Genomic DNA, 26,815 nt, shown 5'->3' with positions numbered 1-26,815 from the left:
TAGATTAATTACAAAGTTCTCTTGAATCTTTCTCGAAGATATGTGACAAAGCTCAACTTCTCTTCCATATAATTTCATCCAAATCATATGATCATTGACCTGATGAGGTGTGGCAGATACCCTCGACCAACTATATTGCATATCTTCCGCTTTTCAAAATTATACCATTAATCCTCTAAACATATTCAGTTTCTCTCTACATAACCCTGCTTTTTGAAATTATGCGATCGGTCGTATACAATTTTCATCAAAATAATGATGTGATCAATAAGCACTTTTTATAAAATGTTTTTCATTTTATCATCTTACCTTAAAAAAACACACACGCACGAGGGAAAAAGCCCTTTCACCCACAGTACTCGTTGAATTTTAACATACAATTCAAAAGTCATCATCCTAGAAGTCCCCCTTCTCCGTTATCTCGATACAAAGTGTCTTTTTTAAGAACGGTCGTTTCTTCTAAATAAAAAATCAAAACAATCTTTTAAACCTCTGCAAATACAACTGAAGATGATATATTTACATAATGCGTATGATTTAGATAGATGAATCTTGCCCAAAATGGTTGTCTTTTTGCTTCCACTAACTCAATAATCTTTTACTATAGGTATCTCTATACAATTCACATCTTCTTTCAATTTCGAGTTTGTCAAAAATAAACACAAAATACACAAATTATAGTTTACAAATGCACACATAGATATTATAGCATCCTATAGACGCCATTTAGCGATCCATCATCTTGACAATTAATATAATGTGACCATCTTCTAGAATCTACAGCACCGCACACGGCGCGCACACTTCCACAGCTCGTCCCGCACGCGTCGATTCATGCACGAGTACACCAAGGGGTCCAGAACAGCGTTGCAGTATGCCAGCCACATGGTGAACACGCCAAACCAGTGGCCTTCACTAGAGACCCGGGTGTACTTTGAGTGGAACAGTATGTATGGCGTCCAGCATAGGATGTTAGTGAAGACGAGGATAGCCCCTATAAGAATGACAACATAAAAAAAGGAAAGTTAGTGATCTGGCTGTGTATATAGAACTAACTCAAGTGGGCCGAAAATGGAGACTGAGAAAAATATCCTGCACTTGAGTTCTAACAGAGAAGATTCATGTATGTCGAAAAGAAATTCACTATCGAGCTCAAAACGATTTAGAAAACAAGCAAAACAAATGAATGTTCTGCAGAGTGACTTGGGTTCGACGCTAACCTTTCTGAATGTCGTTCGGGTTTTACTGCAGAAAATGACACTTGCTTAATGTGATTCTCGATATTTAAAAGGAGCGTCTTTCCAAGATTTCTTTTCGTGACACTTTTTATCTTTACTTTGTTTTTACAGCTTAAGAGGTTATGGTTACAACTGAAGTAAAAAAAAAGTACATAAATGGATTTATACTCCCTCTTTACTTCTCAACCCAAGATGTGCTCATCCTCCTTGCCTCACCTGCTCTTGCCACTCGACTGTGAGCCCGGTGGCGGCGACGACGGATCCTCCAGTCTGCTTTCCTGTTTCCAGTGACGTGTGGCGCAGGGACACCGTCCTCTTTGTTGCCATGGTGATCTGCCTCAACATTGTCGAAGGATGAATCATCTTTGGATGCAGGCGTCACCGATTCGGTCTGGATCGAGGGAGTGTGGGATACGAATAGACATAGTTGACGAAAGCATGAAAAAGTCTTCCTTAACATTAAGTTTACCGTGCAGACACCTTTTATTTCTCCTTTCTTAAGGGTCTTTCAAAAAGAAAGAAAAAGGAATGTATAAGTCATGAAATCAGCCACATGTTTTACAATCATAGCACGCCTATTACGATACCGTTCAATTACCCACAGAACTCGATGAGTGTGATGACTGTATACGTAGGTAACTGCACATAGCCTACGGAGAAGATTCACCCCGCGAGCGTCTTCACAGGCACCTTCGCGGGGTAGCCTCCGGCGGTTCGCCGGAGGCTACCCCGCGTCTACCCTGGTCGATCGCAGAGTAAGATTTCTCCGGACGCTCTCCGGACGCTCTCCGGAAGCTGTCCACTGTGTTGTGTCTTAACAAACATAATCTTCTCCGGAGAACATTCATCACCGGAGGCTACCCCGGGGCTACCCTGCGTTTTGTGGCCTGTTACGACGGGCTTTAGAGGGTTGATGATTAATGTGAATAATAGGTGTTTCGCCCGAAATAGCCTGCATAAAACGTCGAGAATATCACATTGTGGCAGATCATGTAAGGTTACCTGATCGCTGTAACGGTCTTTGTCAAGAGTTCCATTCCCGTCCGAAGGACTACTGGCTGTCAGCACGAAAGATGACTTGGAAATCTCATAAGTCTCTAGACGCCGTCCTTCTCTCCACAAATGACAGGTGATGACACCATAGAAAAAGACCAGTGCGGGAACAATTATGCCATAACTAAATACTATATTGGAAACACGGAATTCCTCATAGCTCCAGACCGGCGAGCAATGCTTAGTGTTCACGTTGTATCTGAACTCGCTCAGCCAGCCTGTCGCTACTGTGAGAGCCACCATGAATCCCACAGTCCACGACATGGCAATTAAGAGACCGATACGAAGTCCTTTTGGCGGAGAGCGACGTGGTGAGCAGACGATGATGAGGAAACGATCGAATGCGATACACGATATAAGCGGATGATTGGAGTATGAAAACCAAGTCGAGAGAAAACCATTAGCCTGTAAGGAAAAATGAAAATATCTCTGAAATAATGTCTAGGGTTTTTTCAGCTTCATACACATGAGCCAATGTGTTGATTACAAGTCAAGCCATATATAGTACATAGAGATATGAAAATACATATTTTTGTGTTTGTGCGATGGCCATGGTAGACGTAACAAATTGCACAGAAATGTGTGGCGAAATACTTTCACTCATGTACACATTAATTTTCTTCTTTTTTTTGTTCTTTTTTGTCATTTATAGCTGGAGCAGGTATTTGTCGCTACTTCTTAATTTTGTGCTTTAGACGTGTTAGAGGGAATTTAAAACTGATTATGGGGTTCAATCCCATTACCTTGCATACCGTCCTGTGTGAGAGTAAAAATGTTCCTTCGTCGAAGATAGACGCCATGGAGAATGTCATGCTAGCCAGGGCCACACCCAGATCCGCCACAGCGAGATTTAACATCAGCAGGTTGTGGGGGTTTTGTCTCAGGCTGCGCGTGCGCAGTATGACGACAATCGTCATAAGATTGAAGGACAGGGCACAAAGGATGATGACGGATAAGCTGTGAAAAAAATTCTGATCATTATATAGAACTAAAGTGAAGAACTTACGTATGAAATAAGGCCTTCATGATAGGCTCATAACATAATATGCTCCTTTCTAGGCATGATATACTCGGTACCTGTTCGTTAAGGCGGTGTCACACCTGTCCGGGCAAGCTACGCGGGCTTGTGGCGAGGAGGTAGTTTAAAGCACGTAGAAGATTTTCCGCGGACGGACAAGAATGTTTACAATTTTCGCACTTGTTTCTTACTTACTAGACGCGTGCTACTTAGCTTCTACTTGCGTGCGTTCCGTGTGACTCGCGTGAGAGCTTTGAAACCGATCCATTTTCTGTTACTAGCGACTTACGGGGATTGCGAAGTACCTGCTTTGGAGTTGCCTGTGAGGTGCTACCGGTAAGGGTTTCCTACTTGTGTTCTGCGCGTACCTCTAGGGCAACTCCCGTGACTCTTCCGGAACAAGTTTTGAGCATGCTCAAGGCCTTGTCATACCGTATCTGGGGAAGTTTTGCGGCTTGACTTGCGGGGGAACAAATTTGCAACCCGGAGCTCTCCGCAGTTGGCCCGAACTTGACAGTACCTAGCACTTATCTCGTCCTTAGTTGCCCGAAGGTGCGCACGCTAGTCCAATTTTCCGGCAGCAAAGTTTTGAGCATGACCAAAACTATTTCCGGATGAGTCGCGAGGATTGCCCGAAGAGTTCCACGCAGAACACCCGTAGGAGGGCCGTAGCCGCCACAATTCACAGGCATTTGACCCACTTGAAGTAGGTAAGTTGCCCGCTGATCTATGCCTATGTGAAGGGAGTGCGTGCCATTTGTGGGCTCATTCTCTTCTTTGTCCTCTGTCCTCTGTGGCGTCGAGGACTACCTGGTCCCTTTCGGACAGGACTTCATCCGCCGAATGGACTTCAGCAGCAATTTGATGCATTTGCTGTTAATCTTCCGGGCTTTGTGGCTGTCCATCCACTGGACGTTCTCTGCCCTTGTGCACTTTCCGTCTACGGGGCATCTTCACTTCTTGAAAGCTAGTTGACAAAATAAATGATTGTTTGCCCATCCACTCGAACCAGCCTATTGTTCAGGCTAGCACTCACCTCGCAGGCGACTAGTACGCAGATAACACGCAGTTGTGGCGCAGGTACTTCGCATAGCCCGTATGTCGCCCGTAACTGACATAAAAGAAGCTATCACGAAGCTATCACGTGACACCCACGCGCCTAACATGCAGTTCAACGGAATACACGCAAGAAGGACTTAGGTATCACGCGTTTATCATGTAATACCCACGCCAAACTCGCCCTAAACCTTGTCCGGCCGCAGAAATTATTCTGCGTGCTGAAAAATCCCCATACGCAATAAGCCCGCTTAGCTGGTGTGACAGGGCCTTTTTGGCAGCGGGTGAATAGAGCCAGCGTGCGCACCTCCGGGTAACTACTTTTGAGATATATACATGCTAGGTACTGTCATGTGCGGGTCATGTGCGGGGACCTCCGGATGGCAAAAATGTTCTTCGGAAGTCGCACGCAAGGCTGGTGTGACACGGCCTTAAGGCCTTGTCACACCTTCCTGGGCAAGCTACGCGGGCTTGTTACTTGTTTGGGTTTTCCAGGACACTTTCCTGCAGGGAGACAAGTATTTAGGCTAGTTTAGGCTAGTTTCGTTGCTGGACGTGTGCTACTAACCTTCTGCTCACGTTCTCATTTCGGGCAAGTTGAGTGTGAGTTGCCTGCGAGGTGCTGCTGCTACGGACCTCCTATTGGTGTTCTACGTGGACCTCTGCGACCAATCCCCGCGACTCACCCGGAACAGCTTTTGAGCATGCCCAAGGGCCTGTCACACCTCTCAGGGCAAGCCTTGCTTGTGACTTGCGGGGAACAATTTCTGACACGCAGATCACACGGAATGTACGTAAATAGAGCGTAAGTCGGGTCCAGCGGGAAAGACGCATGCGAAACTCGCCCAAATCCTAGCTTGTCCACCCACAAAAAAAAAAAAATAAAAAAAATATATATATATATGAATATATAATATCCTGCATGCTAGAAAATCCCCACACGCAACAAGCCCGCGTTGCTTGCCCGAAAAGGTGTGACAGGGTCTAAACATAGGTGCGGGTAAATAAGATTCCGGACAACTACGGGCGAGATACGTGCTAGAGATAACGTCGGGGGCGTGCCATCTGTGGGGAACTTAGGGTAGCAAAAATTGTCCCCCGCGAGTCACAATTAAACAAGGCTTGCCCGGAAAGGTGTGATAGGACATTGAGCATCCTTTTCCGGATGAGTCGCGGGAATTTCCCGCTGAGGTCCACGCAGAACACCAACAGGAGACTCATAGCGGCCGCATCTCGCAAGCAACATCCACGTAGGGTAATACGCAGTAGTAACGCAGGCAATTGGCAGTGCTCGTACGTCGTCCCTAACTAGAACGTAAGAAGGACGTAAGTTACACTGGTCCAGCAAGTAAGAAACTAGCCGAAATCCTTGTCTGCCCGCAGAAAATTATTCTGCGTGCTGGAAAATCCCTACACGCAACAAGCCCGCGTAGCTTGCCCGGAAAGGTGTGACAGGGTGACTTAGCGGACGGGGTAAAAAAGATTGGCCAGACGTTGTCGCGACAACTCTGGTTCGAAAGGCCCTGGTAAAACGTGGCTTCATTGTTCAAGTTGAACATGCAGGGCAAGAGCAAGAGCAAGAGCAAGATAACATTTTAAGCTTTGAAATTTAACTTCATTCTTTGTCGCCTTTTTTATCCCCTTCTACTGCTAATCTATGGCAGTATTGATATTGTATTATGCTAGTGTTATTGTATTTACGATTGTCGACGTGTTGTTATCAATATTATAGACAATGACATTAGGCAGATTTACACCAAGGCTTTCGCCAAAGTAATGTGTATTTGTGTTTGTTCGTAAGCTAAACTTTAAAAAAAAGAGAGTAATAAAAAAATTGTTTTCTTGAAATGTTATTATTTGAAAGCATGACCTGTTACTACTTTCGAGAGAGTATAATTTGTATGGAGATGACTGAGTAACATCGACACATTGAATTTAGAAAGATTAGTATTCTATCCCTCTGATGACTCTGGAATTTCTTGTGCACATAAATGACAGTGACATAGACTTCAGTATTTGATGGTTGAACCTTTTTTTTTCTTCTTCTCTGTTTGATGGGCACACACGAAAATATAATCCCATATTTTTTTTTTTTTTTGCTACAAATGTTAAAACACTATAAAAGCTATTCAGCAACCAATTTCTTGACAATTCTTATCTCAACAATGTCTTTCAAAATCGCAACATTGTTGGGGAACTCATGCTGACTAACACGTCCACTTAGGATATATTTCTTGAAACGAGTTTTACTTCTTAAAGACATCTTACCTCAGTGCTTGTAATGATTTATCCTCGTTTTGCCCCCCTTCATTAGCAGGTGCAGTGCTGTGTGTCATATCCACTGAATCAGACATTCTTGTTATACAGAGTTAATCGTATTGTGATCTCCGCAAGATGAAAGTCAGAAAACACTGAACCAAATGGACGAATTGACAACAAATATGTAAGCGTTGAAACCTGGGATGCCAAGGATGCGCATGACATTAATCTCATTAGAAACTGATATGCAGCATTGTGTAAGTAACTGAAACCGAATCCTGAATGAACACGCAAGTAATTCATTCTGTTAGCCATTCTATTATCCATAGTTCACTGAGGTGTGCAGGGCATTTCCATGAAAACATTTAGATACAAGGGCCAAAATCTTGAACTTGATACGAGCTCTTATGGGTAACACAATGAAGACTACAAAATATGAGACTTATAATTAATGATCAAATTTCCTTTTGCGTGTCCCAAGCCATGCGGCTGAAATTTACATCCGTTAATTAGAGTTCTTTCAGCTGAGAGTCCGGAACTACAAAAAGCAAACCATTATTATTATCCAAATGACTAGAAATTAACGCATGTAACAGTTTTTATGAAGTCGCTTTATCAAGAAAGTGTCTCAATTTCCCAATCCTGCGTAGACCTATGGCTGCAGATTAACAAACGACTTTATTGATGTGAGTTTTCATACCATGATCATCTTGGACAATGATGAAAGGACCTATAACACTGCTGGAGACTTCGCCGTGACTAATAAGTGTGACCTAACAGTCTGAGAAAAAAAAAATGGTTTCAGCTCTCACAAAGAAGGCTACTCCAGGGCGACGTCCGAGACGTCCCCAAACAAGGTGACAACTTCTTCGCCTGGACGTCCACGATGTCTCAGAGACGTCTTCTCAAGGTCCTCAATAGGTCTCCCGATCGCTGAGACGTCTCGAACAAAATTAGTCTCCGCGACTTGGCTGCAACTAAAGCCCTCCGCACACTATACGACTCACGACAATACGACTAGCAGACTTTGGATCTGAAATAAATCACAATAGCCTCAGAATAAACACACTTGTTTATTTCAGATCCAAAGTCTGTTAGTCGTATACTGTAGTCGTGAGTCGTCGTATAGTGTGCGGTGGGCTTAAGGAGACAGCGCGGAGATGTCGTGGAAAGCTCCAAAACCAGTGGGAGACTGGGCAAATCTGCGAAAAATGTTTGATTCTTTCGCGACTCCTCGAAACCAGGTTAGTCTCCGTGAACGTCGCAGAGATGTCTTTGCGACCAGCGAAACTGGAGTCGCCACCAAGATTAAAAGCCAATGAGATACCAGATTAAATCTCCAGACTCTGAAATACTGAATTTTTTATTAGAAAATACTCGAATGTAGTGTTTACTAAGAAATTGCAGGGCCGGGGGAGCGTTTTCAACAGTGTGGGGGACACTTCCGGGTTTCATGACCTAAGAAGCAAAAAAAAAAGGTCTTCTCCTCAGCGTTCTCCTTCTTCTTCAGCTGACAAGCAAAAAAAAAATCTCCCTCAACTTCCGGGTTTCTTCAGCTCGACAAGCCAAAAGAAAAGGGGGCTCTTCAGCGCAAAAACATAACCTTACCTTGTCCACACTTCAAGATCTCTCTCTATTTCGTTTTATTGCCACTTACGTACTTCCGGGTTAAAAAAAAAGTGGGGGCCTAAAGTGATGGCACCTTATGTACTAGTATTCCTTTGTATGGTGAACGAATAGTGTTGGGGGGTGAGTCCCCCTGCCCCCCCCCCCCCGGTTCCGCCGGCCATGAATTGTCGACACCTGGCAATGCGGGGTCATCTTACGAGCTACACGCCCAGAGTCATACAGCCCACAAGCTGGACATTGAAAAAAGGTCCACGAGTCCTACACCCACGAGTCCTACAGCCCACGACCAATAGACATCAAGTAAAACAGGTTCACGAGCTGGACACTATAATAGACAAGTAAGGCTTAGTGTCTAGATCGTGGATCGTATAGCTCTTGAGAGCCTATTTGACTTGATGTCAAGCTCGTGGGTCTTGTTCACTTCGGCCCGAATTCACGAAGGTGGTACAAATTGGTCATTTCGTAGACAAAATGACCGTTTCGTTAACGAAATTATCATTTCGTGGACGAAATGTTCATTTAGTTACAAAACGTTGTCATTTCGTTACAAAATAATCATTTCATTGACGAAAAGACTTATTTCGTAACGAAATATTCCATGCGACACTTGGCGCTCCATGATTTTGTCCATGGTTTTAAACCATGGTTTCATTTGTACTGATTTGCACTGAATTGATCAGTGTTTCTAGTTGTAGCCGTGATAAAAAGAAATCATGGGCGCACGTACTCGAGCAGAATTCGAACCGACAACCTCCTGATCTCCGGACAGGCGTCATCTCCATTAGACCACCGAACTTCCGCCCGACGTAATTATTCAAATTCATGAAACTAAAAACAAAACCTAAAAATCAAAAGAATCAAAAAGCACTGATCAATTCAGTGCTTATTCACGTCGATGTAGGGCAATTTGTCACTCAGTTGCAATAATGTGATATTTCTGTTTGGACACGATATCCAAAATACGTGGAAAACTATGAATACAGCCATATAAGAGAGAGAAAAAACACGCATTACTAATACAGATACACATAATCACTCTGTTCATGACTATACATCAATGGCAAACATCTTTTCTTTTTCTTTTCTTTTTTTGGCGAATAGAACACATTCTTGCTCAAAATATTCCTCGTAGTCATGAGAATTCTTTTTCTACAAACTCCTAATCCCAGCTTCTTGTTTTTCATTCCCTTTCGCAGGGGCGAATTAATAGATAAAAGAGAAAAGGAGCTGGGCACAAGTTTAATGTTCTTTTGAAAAATATCCTGAATTTCATTGTTGATCCATTGCTGCATGTGTTTGATTTGTCTTTAAGTAATTGTGTTATCCCTCAGGCCATGAAAGTTGTCAAGGTAATTTTAAGTTATTGAAAAACAAGGGAAAGGGAAGGTGCTTGTAATTGTAAGTCCATAACTCTGTAGACTTCTATTTCGAAATTACATGGAAAAGTTTGTTTACTCTAGACTATTGAAGTTTTAGATACAGTGTGTACTCATAAAATCATTTCTGATTATCAGTTTGTTTGTTGTTGTTTTTTTGCAAAAACACAATACATCTCACGCAATCCATACCGTCGATTACGAAAGTCTCAAAAGATACTGACAAATCTAATCATAATATTGGTGTTACGTCTTCCTTGACTTCTGCAAGGCCTTTTCTACCATCGACCGTCGACTACAGTATACTGCTTTACAAATTACTCCACTATGGTATCCAAGGAACTGCTTTGGAGTGGTTTAGGCGTTACCTTACTAAATCGAAATCACTTTGTTCTTATCAACGGTCATACATCTGTTAAATGTTGTGTACCTCAAGGAAGCTTGCTTGTATCTCTTTTATTATTCTTGATAACAATGATATGCCGACTTCATCGAGGTTCTTTTTCTTTCTTTTTTATTATCATTTGCGGACAATTCTAATGTGTTTCTTTCTAATTTCGATCCTGGTATGTTGAGTGATATTTGAAATATTGCATTGATAGAATTACTTCAATGGAAGAGAGCCAATAAATTGTCCATAAATCTTAAAAAAACAACAACCAAGTGTATATTTTCAGTAATTCTCTGCAAAATTTACCACGGAATATTGTCTTGGACGATGCAATCATAAAAGAAGTCCCTTCAAACAAATTTTCAAGTTTGACTCTTGATAATGAACTTACTTGGAATTCATACATATAGACTCAAGAATATATCGCACCATCGACTGGGGAAAAATGTATCCCTCGTACTTGAAATAGAATATCATTTTCCGCAGAAAAAAGTCCGTCGTATTATCAGCCATACTGATGGTTTATTTCATGAAAATAACATTTTCTGTTTCTGTTTCGGTTACGTCGGTATACTCAGAGTTAACTGTACTCCACGAACTTATCTTAAGGAAAAGGGATTTGTGGTTTTTACATTAAGGAAAATCTCATGTACAAACTTACTAACAATTCTCTCCCTCGATTCCATGTACATTACTAAAAAATAAAATGTTCATTCCTATCCTACCCGGCAATCCAACGCATTTCACTTGCCACTGAATAAGACCATTTTTTCTAAATCTATATTTTGTTTTGATAACAATAAAAAAGAAGCTTCACATTTGAATACTTTTACATTCAAATAGAAGAATTTTAAAACAAATTCTTATGTAGAAGAATGAGTTATATTCTTGTACCCCCTAATCTTAAGTCTTTTCTTCTCCTTGTCAAAATCGTCAATTGTTTAGATACACAATTTCTCCTATATTATACCTCGGTGAGCCCTCGCAATTTGTGCATCGCGTGTGTTGACAGTGACCTTTCAACTTCTCTTTCTTCGCCCCTTTTCCCCGTCTTCCCTGTACCCTCCTTAGTCTCTTCCTATTACCCCTTCCATCATCACGCTAATTCCTCTCTTTTCTTTTCTTTTTTTTTACAAAAAAGTTGTCTTGTGCTTGTTTGTCTGTGTGTGTGTGTGTGTGTGTGTGTGTGTACTATTCTTTTTGTTTTTTTCCTTTTGAGGCTACTGCCTTATTCTTATTAGTTCAGTAATTAGTTATTCACAATGAGACTGCGAATTACAAGCTTTGCTTTTGAGCAGTCTACTCCATTTTAAACTATTTTGATTTTGATTAAAATCAGAAAGACCACAGTATTTATTGTCAGTTCAAAGTATTTTTCTTTGTAACTTATTTTGTACTGATCTTGTGTTACTTTGTGTATGTAAATGTTTTGTCATATTGAAAATGAAGTAAAATGAAATTAAAAATATAAACACATGTATGCACATGTATGTATGTATATGTATGTATTATGTATATATATATATATATATATATATATATATATATATATATATATATAATGTGAGAGATAGTTCCCTGGGTCCCGAACGTGCGCGGTGCCGCATTGTTGGTAGCATATATATTGAAATAAATTGGACTGAGGCGGGACGTTGCTCTCGATCTTAGTCTCCCTTTTATTTGTCAAGCTTTCGGCCGGTCATTGGGCCTTCGTCAGGACCTACCAACAGAATAATTATTATATGAATAACCTGATGTGTCATATAATATATACATGTAATACAATTTCATATATTTCCAATCTTCTAAATCATTTCCTTTATATACACAAATCAATTATTCAATTCAATACAAATATCCAATCTAACATCAAATCGTCCTCAGAATAACATCATATGTCCAAAAAATATATAAATAAATTCTTATATCATAATGCTGCCATATAATAATCATATTGTCTTATAATTCTTAGCATGATGATCACAAACAGAATCATATACATATATTATATCATATTCATAACGTCTATTTGCATTGCGTATATGTATACATCCACATACGCACACACACACCCACATACATACGCACATATATACATATTCACACACACACACACAAGCAAACACACACACACACACACATACACACACACACACACACACACACACACACACAACTCCGGTTGATATAATACTATCTAAATCAGCATATCCTATATATTTCTTATATTACCGAAATATGATAACCTTAACCCTGCCAAAAATATATCAACTCTTAGATCAGATGTGTAAACAACAACAGTTTCTATAAATTACCTGCGTGGGACTCGTATCGTTATCGTGCATCCCAGCACCGTGTGCTCATCTTCTGTTCAAAAAATACAGTAATTAACATTCAATCATTCATAATACCTCTTATTTTGCATATATAATCAAACATAATCATATTAAAACATCACAAGATCATATTCACAAATCCATCATACACTATTTTCCATATCATTCATATCCAATCAGATCAACTCGTGACGCTCGACAGTAATCATGAATCGTATGATCATACAATAAATATCAACAGAATTTCACAAGAACAATATTCAATCATAATATCTATCATGTTACATTTAAGTATACAGTCAGAAATAATCATATCAGAAATCGCAAATTCATACATTTTCCCGAATTCATCATTATACACCATTATACATTTCATTCATATCAAATCACATAAACTTATTACACTCAACTTTATTCCTACATCTTGTGATCATACAATATATCAGTACATACAAATGAAATCTCAATAATCACGATATATCTAACCTGAAATTTATTACGGTGTTTTACCTGTATGTTGGGCTATATTTTGTCCTGTCTGATCATGGCCGAGTTTTCTGCTACGGGTGTTTTACTGTGAGTCTGAAGTTTAGAGTGAGGGGGCTCGGGATAAGAGCTATGTGGGGTTCATTGGTCAACGTTAATGCCATGGGGTTAGTGTTTTCAGTATTATATCAACCGGAGTTGCGTGTGTGTGTGTGTGTGTATGTGTGTGTGTGGGTGTGTGTGTGTTTGCTTGTGTGTGTGTATGTGAATATGTATATATGTGCGTATGTATGTGTGTGTGTATGTGCGTATGTGGATGTATACATATACGCAATGCAAATATTATGAATATGATATATATGTATATGATTCTGTTTGTGATCATCATGCTAAGAATTATAAGACGATGTGATTATTATATGCAGCATTATGATATAAGAATTTATTTATATATTTTTTTGGACATATGATGTTATTCTGATGATGATTTGAGGTTAGATTGGATATTTGTATTGAATTGAATGATTGATTTGTGTATATAAAGGAAATGATTTAGAAGATTGGTAATATATGAAATTGTATTATATATTATATGACACATCAGGTTATTCATATAATAATTATTCTGTTTAATTATTCTGCCTAATGACGGGCCGAAAGCTTGACAAATAAAAGGGAGACTAAGATCGAGATCAACGTCCCGCCTCAGTCCAATTTCTTTCAATATATATATATATATATATATATATATATATATATATATATATATTGTGACGAACTCGCCTTCTCGTCGTGAATTAAGAGAGTGTATTTGACTGTCTGTACAAATGTCTCCGCGAGCCGTGTCAGGATGGCCGAGTAGGCGGGGTTCGTTTTGTTGCAGTTTACAACGATCCCTTTAAATCATTAAAACTACTAGTCTGTACACACTACCATGTATTATGTTGTGTCAGAAGCAGCTCACTAACACAAGCGGCACACATACCAAGTTCAGCATCACTTAAAATATGTCACTCCCAAGCGTCACTTGTAGAGAATGTTAAATTGGTACACTTATTTTGTTACCAACTTTTGCTACCAACTCTTGCTACCAAGTTTTGTTACCAACTCTGCTACCAACTCAGTCACGCTAACGTGGAACACCTTTCACAACCATATGGTGGCACAGGTATCGTTGGTGGCACGGGGTAAAGTGCTACATCGCACCGTTACCAACTTCTTCAGCCGACGACTGGAACTTGGATTGGGCACGGACTATGCGACAAGTCACATTACCATTATACCCGAAATCCAATGACGACGACTGGAACTTGGATTGGGCACGGACTATGCGACAAGTCACATTACCAATATACCCGAAATCCAATGACTTGCTAGTTGGTCTTCTCAGGAACATGTACCACTACTCTTCAAGCTGTTGTATCGTGGTAGAACACTCAAGAAGACACAGTGAAGTCAGCATTACAGGAACACATGTACAGTTTATTACATATAGAAGCAAACAATAACAACACATTGGAAATGTATCATAAACGGGCTACTTGTTGCGGACTATGTCACACAACGGCCACTTTATATGCCTCTCCTCCTATCGCGGAGTAAGGAGGCAATCCCGCACGGCCGTGAGCACTGCGGGAAACACCCGCAGTAGTCTTTCAAATTATTGACAATGTTGGCGTGGTTACTAAATTCGTACAACGATTATACATTTTAGCAGTATCTCTTGTACATGGTTACTATAATTCGGCATGTATCATCGGTCTAAACCGGAGTTGGTATTGAAATAATCCAAACTTGTCCACGACAAACAAGTAACCACATATTAGATAATAAATGTTTAAAACTCATAATGATGCTCTACCACCTTGAAACGTTAATTGTCCAACGTTTCGATATTGTGCCCCTTTCTATGTTATAGACACTATCGATCATAACAAATACTAATCGAACAGTTAAATCGAATCGGTTCCACCGAATTTCGTTACATGGCTTCCCTCCCCATGCAGGCTTCGTCCCTGGAGCCGAACACACAGAGAGCAAAAAATGACAACAAAATATACTACTACAAACATTATTGAACGTTTTGCTCCTTTGCAAAACTCTACGTACAGTCCATAATAACGTAATGAGACAGCTACAGTCTTTAGTTCAAAGCTGTCCAAAACTGTCATAATATAGACTAATTGTTCGTCAGAAACTCATCTTTTAAGAGTTCAACAGTCTCTTCATTTGATTTCCTGACCGGGCTGCTCCCTTGCAGCAGACAGGTCGACACGAGAAATGTCACATTTTACCCTGGCATGGTGTGCCAGAATGAATCCGATGTACGACGAGAAGAACGGACGTGCCTCAACGGAGAGCGGCTCCTCGATCGGGGTAGATAATCAGGTGGTCTTCCCGGTGACCGAGAATAGCGTGCAGGTGAGGAAGAGTCGTCACACCGGCGATGTCCACTAGGTAGCTTTCCCGCAACCACTGGTGCTGTCGCGCTGACGCTGACACGTGTCCCTGCTCGGCCTGTACAGAACACCTCTGAGTCGTCTCTCAGAAGCTGGTATGCCGATGAATTGCTTTCTGGGGGAGTTTCTGTCAAACTGCATTGACAGAAGTCCACCAGATGTGGCGGCACACGATTCTGAGTTATACCTTCGTCGAGAGGCGTGGTCTCTGTGTCGTCCTCAGCAAGGCTGGTAAGGTTGGATGGCACTGTCCCTTTTACCAATGTTGGTGTTGTCGTTGCTGCACATTTCTGTCTCTCATTGTTTATACATGGGAGAGATACCCATGGAGTATGCAGCTGCATGTTCTCGAAATCTAGCGTGGTGTCCAGACCAATCAAGAGATCCAGACCGAGGATGCCCTCAGCTCTTATGTCAGCTACTACCAAGTCAACATGGCACAAGCAGGAGCCAAGCTGAAGTTCCATGGTAGCATGTCCCTTTGTTTTCAGCCGAGATCCATCTGCTTGACGAACGATGCTTGTCACTGGTTCAAGTGGTGGCTTTCGCTCTGGTCTCATTCGCAGGTACATTCCTTCTGAGACATATGACTGCGATGCACCACTGTCTACCAGAAACATCACCTCCTGTCCATTCACGTTCAACTTCACGTACAGTCCTTTCTGGAACGTGGATGACAGAAGTGAAGCTGGGGAACTAGGTAGTGGCGGTTGAGATGTCTCTGGTTCGGGTGCCTCTCTGGCTGGTGTGCACCCGTCGTCTGGAGGATTCGCACCCTCCTTGGATGTGTCCTCCTTGTTATCAGAAGGCTGACTGTCCTCCTGCTCGCTTTTAGGGAGTGTCTCAGTCTTTAATGCCAAGTCGTTTCTCGGCACTGGCGCTAGCTGCTCCTTCTCCCTCTTCTTTATTAGATCGCTCACTGCTTCGATCATGAGAGTGGTGTTATTTTCAGACACCCCCATGGATTTGTCAGCAGTGTCTTCATCTTTCACAGCCACGTCTTGTTCTTCCTCCTGTGACAACAAGACCCGGTTATACTGTCGACGGTCACTCTCCATCCGCAGGAAGGCTTCTGTGTTGAGAGCAGCTTGGATGGCCTCGTCGAGCGTACGAGGCTGAGCCCGGAAAAGGCTGATTCTGATATCCCGGTCAACTATAGCATCGAGAAAATGACCTCGAGCCAATTTATCTTGGCTCGCTTCCTCGAATTCAGGATATGCCATGGATGTAAGCTCACGAATACTCTGTCCTAGCTCCTGCAAACTTTCCTTCGGTCTGCGTCGCCTGGTACGCAGTTCAGCCAGGAATACTTCTGAATGCGAAACAGGTCCAAAGCGGTGCTTCAGGCGGTTCACAAGTTCTTGGTACGTCAACTGACGTCCCGTCTGCTGTGCTAGTACTTTGACAGCAGCTCCTTTCAAGCTGACAGCCAAATATTGAAGAGCTTCCACTTCCGTCCAGCGGTTAACTCCAGCGCAAGCTTCGAATTGGCAAAGATAGTCCTGCACAGGTCCTTTGCCATCATATCTATCTGGTATGACGGCCGGTTTGCTGGTTCCGTTGCCCTGAACATCATAATGACGTCTCTGGTCCCAGAGCTCTGTTCGACGTCGCTGGTTCGGGCCAAACTGGTGTGGCATTACATCTGGTTGTCCTCCAAATGTAACAGGCTGGTCACTTGTACGAGATGAATGCGACTGCTGCATTGGAGTTTGATGCTGCTGAGGTAGTAGCTTTGCCGATGGCGGAGCTGACAACTCCACCTCTCCATTCGCATCTCCAAACAGCTGAGGTGACACCACTGGTGAGGGTGGCAGTGACGACTGGTTACGGCGCCCTCCAAGTATCATCGGTGAGCAGCGTAAGTTAGAAACCGAAGTTGGTGCTACTCCAGTTTGTTTGCGAACCGATTCGGACACCTGAGCAATCAAGTCGTCGATTTCGCTAATCTTGCTCTCCAGCAAAAGTGACAACTCCACCAATGGCGTTTCGCGTGCCATAGTGAAAACACAGTTTACTACATTAATTCATATAAAAGTTACAAACAGGGATCCCACTCCTGACACCATGTGTGACGAACTCGCCTTCTCGTCGTGAATTAAGAGAGTGTATTTGACTGTCTGTACAAATGTCTCCGCGAGCCGTGTCAGGATGGCCGAGTAGGCGGGGTTCGTTTTGTTGCAGTTTACAACGATCCCTTTAAATCATTAAAACTACTAGTCTGTACACACTACCATGTATTATGTTGTGTCAGAAGCAGCTCACTAACACAAGCGGCACACATACCAAGTTCAGCATCACTTAAAATATGTCACTCCCAAGCGTCACTTGTAGAGAATGTTAAATTGGTACACTTATTTTGTTACCAACTTTTGCTACCAACTCTTGCTACCAAGTTTTGTTACCAACTCTGCTACCAACTCAGTCACGCTAACGTGGAACACCTTTCACAACCATATGGTGGCACAGGTATCGTTGGTGGCACGGGGTAAAGTGCTACATCGCACCGTTACCAACTTCTTCAGCCGACGACTGGAACTTGGATTGGGCACGGACTATGCGACAAGTCACATTACCATTATACCCGAAATCCAATGACGACGACTGGAACTTGGATTGGGCACGGACTATGCGACAAGTCACATTACCAATATACCCGAAATCCAATGACTTGCTAGTTGGTCTTCTCAGGAACATGTACCACTACTCTTCAAGCTGTTGTATCGTGGTAGAACACTCAAGAAGACACAGTGAAGTCAGCATTACAGGAACACATGTACAGTTTATTACATATAGAAGCAAACAATAACAACACATTGGAAATGTATCATAAACGGGCTACTTGTTGCGGACTATGTCACACAACGGCCACTTTATATGCCTCTCCTCCTATCGCGGAGTAAGGAGGCAATCCCGCACGGCCGTGAGCACTGCGGGAAACACCCGCAGTAGTCTTTCAAATTATTGACAATGTTGGCGTGGTTACTAAATTCGTACAACGATTATACATTTTAGCAGTATCTCTTGTACATGGTTACTATAATTCGGCATGTATCATCGGTCTAAACCGGAGTTGGTATTGAAATAATCCAAACTTGTCCACGACAAACAAGTAACCACATATTAGATAATAAATGTTTAAAACTCATAATGATGCTCTACCACCTTGAAACGTTAATTGTCCAACGTTTCGATATTGTGCCCCTTTCTATGTTATAGACACTATCGATCATAACAAATACTAATCGAACAGTTAAATCGAATCGGTTCCACCGAATTTCGTTACAATATATATATTTATATATGTATATATGCACATGTTATTTTCCCACTGGTCATTGACATTATAGTGCCTTTCATTCTCTGCTTTGCCTCCTCCCCCTCCCCAACATCGTTGTCTACTATAGGCAACTATGGCAAATTTGTTTGTTGGTTGGTTTTATCAGTTACCCTGTACATTACAGTTAAATCGAGGCTTCATTAAAGGTAACTAATATGACTCCACAAAAAAAAAGAAAAAGAGAAGAGAAGGAAATGATAATCATATCATAGACATTTTGATATAATCAGAATGATTCGTGCTTCATGTGGTAATTAAACTTGACTAAGTCAGTAGCAGTTGTACCCACTCTGATTGTGGAGGGGATTTCTTTTAGTTTCATGAGCGCCACTTTACCAACTGTTTACAGATCGTAAGCTACACTGTCCAGACTGCTTTTCTGTGTTTTATCAATGCGTAGATACAGCATACAACCTTTCTCATACATCAAACACAGTTAAATAGTTTGCCTGATTCAAAGGTAATGGATTGATATTTCGTAACTCTTGAAGTGTTATTAGCATGGTGATTTCAAAATTTTCGAAATAATGAAATGTGTTTGCAAGGACAAGGACCTTGGCGAATCGAAAAAAAAAAAAACCTTACATGCTTCTGGTACACTCAGATGGTTCAATCTCGACGCCACACACTTGCCATGTGACCCAGTGGGGCAAACAATGCGTCGTATCCATATCTTCTCAAATTTGCCCTTTGCCATTAGAATAAATTGTAAGTCAAAGAAATCTCTAAATAGTCTCACCCTAACAGTATTAACTGCTCGTCACAACATATATGAAGAGTTTGACAGCAAAATGAGTTAATAGCCATTTATAATCATTTTGAAATAAGTCTATCATCAGATGTAGTAAAATAAGATGCTTCCAGTGATACCTCACTGTTTACATAACAGGGAATATTCTGCAAGTTATGATTAAAAGAAGTCCACATTTTCTTATTTTCTCCTCTGTTTTCAGCAGCTGCAGGGTTAGATATCTCAAATTAACAAGAATGGAGTTCGCCGTTTTGAGACCAAGCGGTTCATACAGTGATTAGCGTCATACAAGCGAACAATCTTATAACTTCTACCAATAAACGACAATGTCTTCGTCACAAGAGACTAATTCGTGGCATGCAAACCCAAAGATCCATCATTTTGGCACATTGAAAGTGACACTTCTTCGAAATCCACAGCAGCGCACACGGCGTGCCAACTTCCACAGATCGGCGCGCACGCGTCGATTCATGCAGGAGTATACCAAGGGGTCCAGAACAGTGTTGCAGTATGCCAGCCACATGGTGAATACGCCAAACCAGTGATCATCGCTGACCCGGATGTAGTTTGCGTGGATCAGTAGGTATGGCGTCCAGCATATGATACTCATGAAGACGAGTACAGCCCCTATACGGATGACAACATATAAACAGAAAATAAGAGCTCTGACAGTAGACTTTATAAAGCTCAAAGTGCAAATTGAGAACGATATCAAATTTCGGTCAAATGAACTATGTATATCACACAGAAAGTCAAAGTCAACCCACGGAGGATATAGAAAACAAATAAAGCAAATCAACATTCTGCTTGGTACCTTGGGTCTGACGCTAATACTTCGAAATGTTGTTTAATCAACATGGAGAGGTCTTATTTAAGAAAATGGAATTTATTTGAACAAATGTGATTCTAGGTGGTTGAAAGATTTTCGTTTCGTGACACTCTGTATCTTTGCTTTGTTTTCACAGTTTGAAAAGTTATGCTTAACACTAAAGAGACAAATATACCGAAAAGGATCTATACTCGCTTTTTTCTTCAATTATTCAAAGATACGGTCATCCTCCTTGCCTATTTGTCCTCACCTACTCTTGCCACTCGACTGTGAGCCTGTAGGTGTCGGCGACGTCGGGTCCTCCAGGCTGACTTCCGGTTTGCACTGACAGATGGCACAGAACCATCATCCTCTTTGTTGCCATGGTGATCTATCTCAACGCTGTCGACGGATAGATAATCCTTAGATGCAGACGCTGCCGTCTCCGTCTGATCAAGGGAGTGTGAAATACGAACAGACACAAGTGACGAAAACATGAAAAATGACTTGCAGATGATGCTGTAGTCGCCAAGTTACGATAATTTCCGCACACGGTATCTCGGTCGCAACCGTATGACGATGATTGAGATAATCTTAGAAAGCGGATGCAGAGAGGGTCAGAACTTGGGGAAAGAATGCTTTTCTGACTGCCAGCTTTTTAACTTCTTAAAAAAGTGAAAATAAAGTTTGAATTTGAATTTGAATTTGAAAACTGAGGGATTACAAGCGGAGTATGTAAAGGCCATCAACACAGTGCACTTCCGTTATAGCGAAATCCTCGGGACCGGCTGTTTTGTATCGTATTAAAGAAGTTAACTTATAACCGAAGAAATACAGTACTTAGTGAAAATACGCAAACTGTGCGTATATTGTATGTTATTTATTGAATACTCATCATGCGCTGAACAGCTTTGTCAAACGGGATGCTATCTAATTAGTTTCATTTCAATTTTACATTTTAGAGAGAGCAAAGTTGTTTGTATTTTCATGCTTAATTTGAAAACAAAACGAGGCTGTGTATGAAAAAATGATGGTTTAAGATCCCGGGATTAAGATTCAGTTACAGTTGATTATTTTCAAAGGTTCGTTTTCACGAAAGACAATAGGAAGGTTTGTAATTACGAAGTTTTGTTAGTGTACTCACCTTCCTTACATATTTTCTTTCACTTTAAGATCAACGAACCTTCGGAATAAGAACTAAGGTTCATTTTCGGATTAACGAACGTCAGGAAAAACAGAACTTTGAATTAATGCCACAAAGTTCGTAATAACGCCTGAAATGCCTTCTGTATTGTGTTACTTGGCAGCGTTGCTTGGAGCAACTATAGCGTGCCTACAATGTCGATATCCCAATGTGGAATTAATATAAATTTACCTGACTGCTCGACCGGTTTTCCTCAAGAGTTCCAATCCTGTCCGAAGGACTTTCCTCAAGAGTTCCAATCCTGTCCGAAGGACTTTCCTCAAGAGTTCCAATCCTGTCCGAAGGACTCCTGGATGTCAGCGCGAGAGATGGTTTTGAAATCTCGTAAGTCTTTAGACGCCGTCCCTCTCTCCACAAGTAGAAAGTGATGACAGCATAGAAAACGACCAGTGCAGGAACAACTATGGCATATCTTAACACTATGTTGGCAACACCGAATGCCTCGTGACTCCAGACGGGCGAGCAATGCTTGGTGTGCACGTTGTATCTGAACTCGCTCAGCCAGCATGTCGCCGCTGTGAGAGCAACCATGAAACCCATCGTCCACGACATGGCAATTAAGAGACCGATACGAAGTCGTTTTGGCGGGGCGTGACGTGGTGGGCACACGATGATAAGGAATCGATCAAATGCGATAGAGAAGATCAGTGGAAGATTGGTGAATGAAAACCAAGTCGAGAGAAAACCATTAGCCTGTAAGGAAAAGTGAAAATATCTCTGAAATAATGTCTAGGGTTTTTTTTCAGCTTCATACACATGAGCCAATGTATTGATTACAAGTCAAGCCATATATAGTACATAGAGATATGAAAATACATATTTTTGTGTTTGTGCGATGGCAATGGTAGACGTAACAAATTGCACAGAAATATGTGGCGAAATACTTTCACTCATGTACACATTAATTTTCTTCTTTTTTTTTTTGTTCTTTTTTTGTCATTTATAGCTGGAGCAGGTATTTGTCACTACTTCTTTATTTTGTGCTTTAGACGTGTTAGAGGGAATTTAAAACTGATTACGGGGTTCAATCCCATTACCTGACATACTGTTCTGTGTGAGAATAAGAATCTTCCTTCATCGAAGATGGACGCCATGGAGAATGTCATGCTAGCCAGGACCACGCCCAGATCCGCCACAGCGAGATTTAACATCAGCAGGTTGTGGGGGTTTTGTCTCAGGCTGCGCGTGCGCAGTATGACGACAATCGTCATAAGATTGAAGGACAGGGCACAAAGGATGATGACGGATAAGCTGTGAAAGAAATTATGATCATTATATAGAACTGAAGTGAAGAATTTACGTATGAAATAAGGCCTTCATGATAGGCTCATAACATAATATGCTCCTGTCTAGGCATGATATACTCAGTACTTGTTCGTAAGGCCTTGTCACACCTTCCTGGGCAAGCTACGCGGGCTTGTTACTTGTATGGGTTTTCCAGGACACTTTTCTGCGGGGAGACAAGTATTTAGGCTAGTTTAGGCTAGTTTAGGCTAGTTTCGTTGCTGGACGTGTGCTACTAACCTCCTGCTCACGTTCTCATTTCGGGCAAGTTGAGTGTGAGTTGCCTGTGAGGTGCTGCTGCTACGGACCTCCTATTGGTGTTCTACGTGGACCTCTGCGACCAATCCCCGCGACTCACCCGGAACAGCTTTTGAGCATGCCCAAGGGCCTGTCACACCTCTCAGGGCAAGCCTTGCTTGTGACTTGCGGGGAACAATTTCTGACACGCAGATCACACGGAATGTACGTAAATAGAGCGTAAGTCGGGTCCAGCGGGAAAGACGCATGCGAAACTCGCCCAAATCCTAGCTTGTCCACCCACAAACAAACAAACAAAAAAAAAAAAAATATATATATATATATATATATATATATATGATATCCTGCATGCTAGAAAATCCCCACACTCAACAAGCCCGCGTTGCTTGCCCGAAAAGGTGTGACAGGGTCTAAACATAGGTGCGGGTAAATAAGATTCCGGGCAACTACGGGCGAGATACGTGCTTAGAGATAACGTCGGGGGCGTGCCATCTGTGGGGAACTTAGGGTAGCAAAAATTGTCCCCCGCGAGTTACAATTAAACAAGGCTTGCCCGGAAAGGTGTGACAGGACATTGAGCATCCTTTTCCGGATGAGTTGCGGGAATTGCCCGCTGAGGTCCACGCAGAACACCAACAGGAGGCTCATAGCGGCCGCATCTCGCAAGCAACTTCCACGCAGGTAAATACGCAGTAAATTAATGTTGTAACGCAGGCAATCGGCAGTGCTCGTAAGTCATCCCTAACTAGAACGTAAGAAGAACGCAAGTTACACTGGTCCAGCAAGTAAGAAACTAGCCGAAATCCTTGTCTGCCCGCAGAAAATTATCCTGCGTGCTGGAAAATCCCTACACGCAACATGCCTGCGTAGCTTGCCCGGAAAGTTGTGACAGAGTGACTTAACGGACGGGGTAAAAAAGATTGGCCAGACGTTGTCGCGACAACTCTGATTCGAAAGGCTCTGTTAAAACGTGGCTTCAATGTTCAAGTTGAACATGCAGGGTAAGAGCAAGAGAACATTTGAAGCTTTGAAGTTTAACTTCATTCTTTGTCGCTTTTTTTATCCCCTTCTACTGCTAATCAATGCCAGTATATTGCATTTGCTAATGTTATTGTATTTATGATTGTCGACGTGTTATCAATATTAGAGACTATGACATTTGGCAGATCTATATACCAAGTCTTTCGTCAAAGTAATGTGTATTTGTGTTTGTTCGTAAGCTAAACTTAAAAAAAGTAATAAAACCATTGTTTTCTTGAAATTATATAATTTGAAAGCATGGCCTGTTACTACTTTCGAGAGAGTATCATTTATATGGAGTTGACTGAGTAATATTGACACATTGAATTCAGAAAGATTAGTATTCTATCCCTCTGATGACTCTGGAATTTCTTGTGCACATAAATGACAGTGACATATAGACTTCAGTATTTGATGGTTGAACTTTTTTTTTCTTCTTTGTTTGATGGGCATACACGAAAATATAATCCCACACTTTTTTTTTGCTATAAATGTTAAAACACTATAAAAGCTATTCAGCAACCAATTTCTTGACAATTCTTATCTCAACAATGTCTTTCAAAATCGCAACATTGTTGGGGAACTCATGCTGACTAACACGTCCACTTAGGATATATTTCTTGAAGCGAGTTTTACTTCTTAAAGATATCTTACCTCAGTGCTTGTAATGATTTATCCTCGTTTTGCCCCCCTTCATTAGCAGGTGCAGTGCTGTGTGTCATATCCACTGAATCAGACATTCTTGTTATACAGAGTTAATCGTATTGTGATCTCCGCAAGATGAAAGTCAGAAAACACTGAACCAAATGGACGAATTGACAACAAATATGTAAGCGTTGAAACCTGGGATGCCACCAAGGATGCGCATGACATTAATCTCATTAGAAACTGATATGCAGCATTGTGTAAGTAACTGAAACCGATTCCTGAATGAACACACAAGTAATTCATTCTGTTAGCCATTCTATTAGCCATAGTTCACTGAGGTGTGCAGGGCATTTCCATGAAAACATTTAAATACAAGGGCCAAAATCTTGAACTTGATACGAGCTCTTATGGGCAACACAATGATGACTAAAAAGATGGGACTTATAATTAATGATCAAATTTCCTTTTGCGTGTCCCAAGCTATACGGCTGAAATTTACATCCGTTAATTGGAGTCTTTTCAGCTGAGAGTCCGGAACTACAAAAAGCAAACCATTATTGTTGTCCAAATGACTAGAAATTAACGCATGCAACAGTTTTTATGAAGTCGCTTTATCAAGAAAGTGTCTCAATTTCCCAATCCTGCGTAGACCTATGGCTGCAGATTAACATACTACTTTATTGATGTGAGTTTTCATACCATGATCATCTTGGACAGTGATGAAAGGACCTATAACACTGCTGGAGACTTCGCCGTGACTAATAAGTGTGACCTAACAGTCTGAGAAAAAAAAATGGCTTCAGCTTTCATAAAGGCTACTCCAGGGCGACGTCCGAGATGTCCCCAAACAAGGTGACAACTTCTTCGCCTGGACGTCCACGATGTCTCAGAGAGGTCTTCTCAAGGTCCTCAATAGGTCTCCCGATCGCTGAGACGTCTCGAACAAAATTAGTCTCCGCCACTTGGCTGCAACTAAAGCCCTTCGCACACTATACGACTCACGACAATACGACTAGCAGACTTTGGATCCGAAATAAATCACAATAGCCTCAGAATAAACACACTTGTTTATTTCAGATCCAAAGTCTGTCAGTCGTATAGTCGTGAGTCGTCGTATAGTGTGCGGTGGGCTTAAGGAGACAGCGCGGAGACGTTGGACAGCTCCAAAACCAGTAGGAGACTGGGCAAATCTGCGAAAAATGTTTGATTCTTTCGCGACTCCTCGAGACCAGGCTAGTCTCCGTGAGACGTCGCAGAGATGTCTTTGCGACCAGCGAAACTGGAGTCGCCACCAAGATTAAAAGCAAATGAGATACCAAATTAAAACTCCAGACTCTGAAATAATGAATTTTTGGTTAGAACATACTCGAATGCAGTGTTTACTAAGAAATTGCAGGGCCGGCGGAGCGTTTTCAAAAGTGTGGGGGCACTTCCGGGTTTCATGACCTAAGAAGAAGAAAAAAAAAAGGTCTTCACCTCAGCTTTCTCCTTCTTCTTCAGCTGACAAGCAAAAAAAAAAAAAAAGAAAAGTAAGAGCGATTCAAGAATCTATAGAGGAGCAGCTAAGATAATCATTATACCGAAGAGGCATTACAAGGGTGGGTAAATAAGACCGCTCTATCATATCACAATATCTTTTATTTAGAGATTAGTGATAAATAATCATAAATGATACACAGTAATGAATTAATGATAGATGATTTATAAATGATATGAAATATATCGCGTGTATGCTCTCGGCAGTTAACATTAATCGTGTAACACTTTTAACTTAGATATCATAATTACATGCACACATAAGAATTGTCTGTGCATGCGTACAATATACACAGAATGAAAATGAAAATTAGCTTTTAATAGATAGGTCTCGACTATGCGGGCATAAAACAGGAGTAAGGTACGAATGTACTATAGTTGATCTGACAGGACTAGTGTCGGGATGTTTCGGCCATCCCTCCGCCCCCCCCCCTTCTCTCTCTCTCTCTCTCTCTCTCTGTCCCTTTATCTTTCTCTTTCTCTCTATCTCCATCACTCTTTTCTTAACCCTTTATTCCATTAGCATCATGTTGGACATTCTTGCTTTCTTTTATTGCATTAATGTTATTTATTATCGATTGCCAAACAGTCAAGCTTTGAGCTTATTCATGGCAATCGTTTTGTATTGAAATTGCGATGTAACGCATGTGATTACATCAAAGGTT

The 26,815-nt window shown here is 41.5% G+C and overlaps 2 protein-coding genes across 2 annotated transcripts; both read right to left on the bottom strand.

Annotated features, from left to right (window-relative positions):
• Positions 1–770: 770 nt before the first annotated feature.
• Positions 771–3,208, bottom strand: LOC139725654 (5-hydroxytryptamine receptor 1A-like). Its single transcript, XM_071636746.1, has 4 exons — positions 3,035–3,208; positions 2,241–2,696; positions 1,455–1,629; positions 771–994 (listed from the first exon to the last, which is right to left on the bottom strand). The coding sequence occupies exons 1-4, from the start codon at positions 3,206–3,208 to the stop codon at positions 771–773; spliced, it is 1,029 nt and encodes a 342-aa protein (XP_071492847.1).
• Positions 3,209–19,768: 16,560 nt separating this feature from the next.
• Positions 19,769–23,594, bottom strand: LOC139725653 (5-hydroxytryptamine receptor 1A-alpha-like). Its single transcript, XM_071636745.1, has 5 exons — positions 23,500–23,594; positions 22,442–22,655; positions 21,576–22,097; positions 20,472–20,649; positions 19,769–20,019 (listed from the first exon to the last, which is right to left on the bottom strand). Exons 1-5 carry the CDS (start codon positions 23,592–23,594, stop codon positions 19,769–19,771), a joined length of 1,260 nt encoding a protein of 419 aa, XP_071492846.1.
• Positions 23,595–26,815: the final 3,221 nt, after the last annotated feature.

This window comes from Diadema antillarum, unplaced genomic scaffold, assembly GCF_040938485.1.
Source record: "Diadema antillarum isolate AM-2024a unplaced genomic scaffold, OU_Dant_1.0 seq00000053_RagTag, whole genome shotgun sequence".
NCBI classification, from domain to species: domain Eukaryota; kingdom Metazoa; phylum Echinodermata; class Echinoidea; order Diadematoida; family Diadematidae; genus Diadema; species Diadema antillarum.
This window is presented reverse-complemented; position numbering and strand designations above follow the sequence as displayed.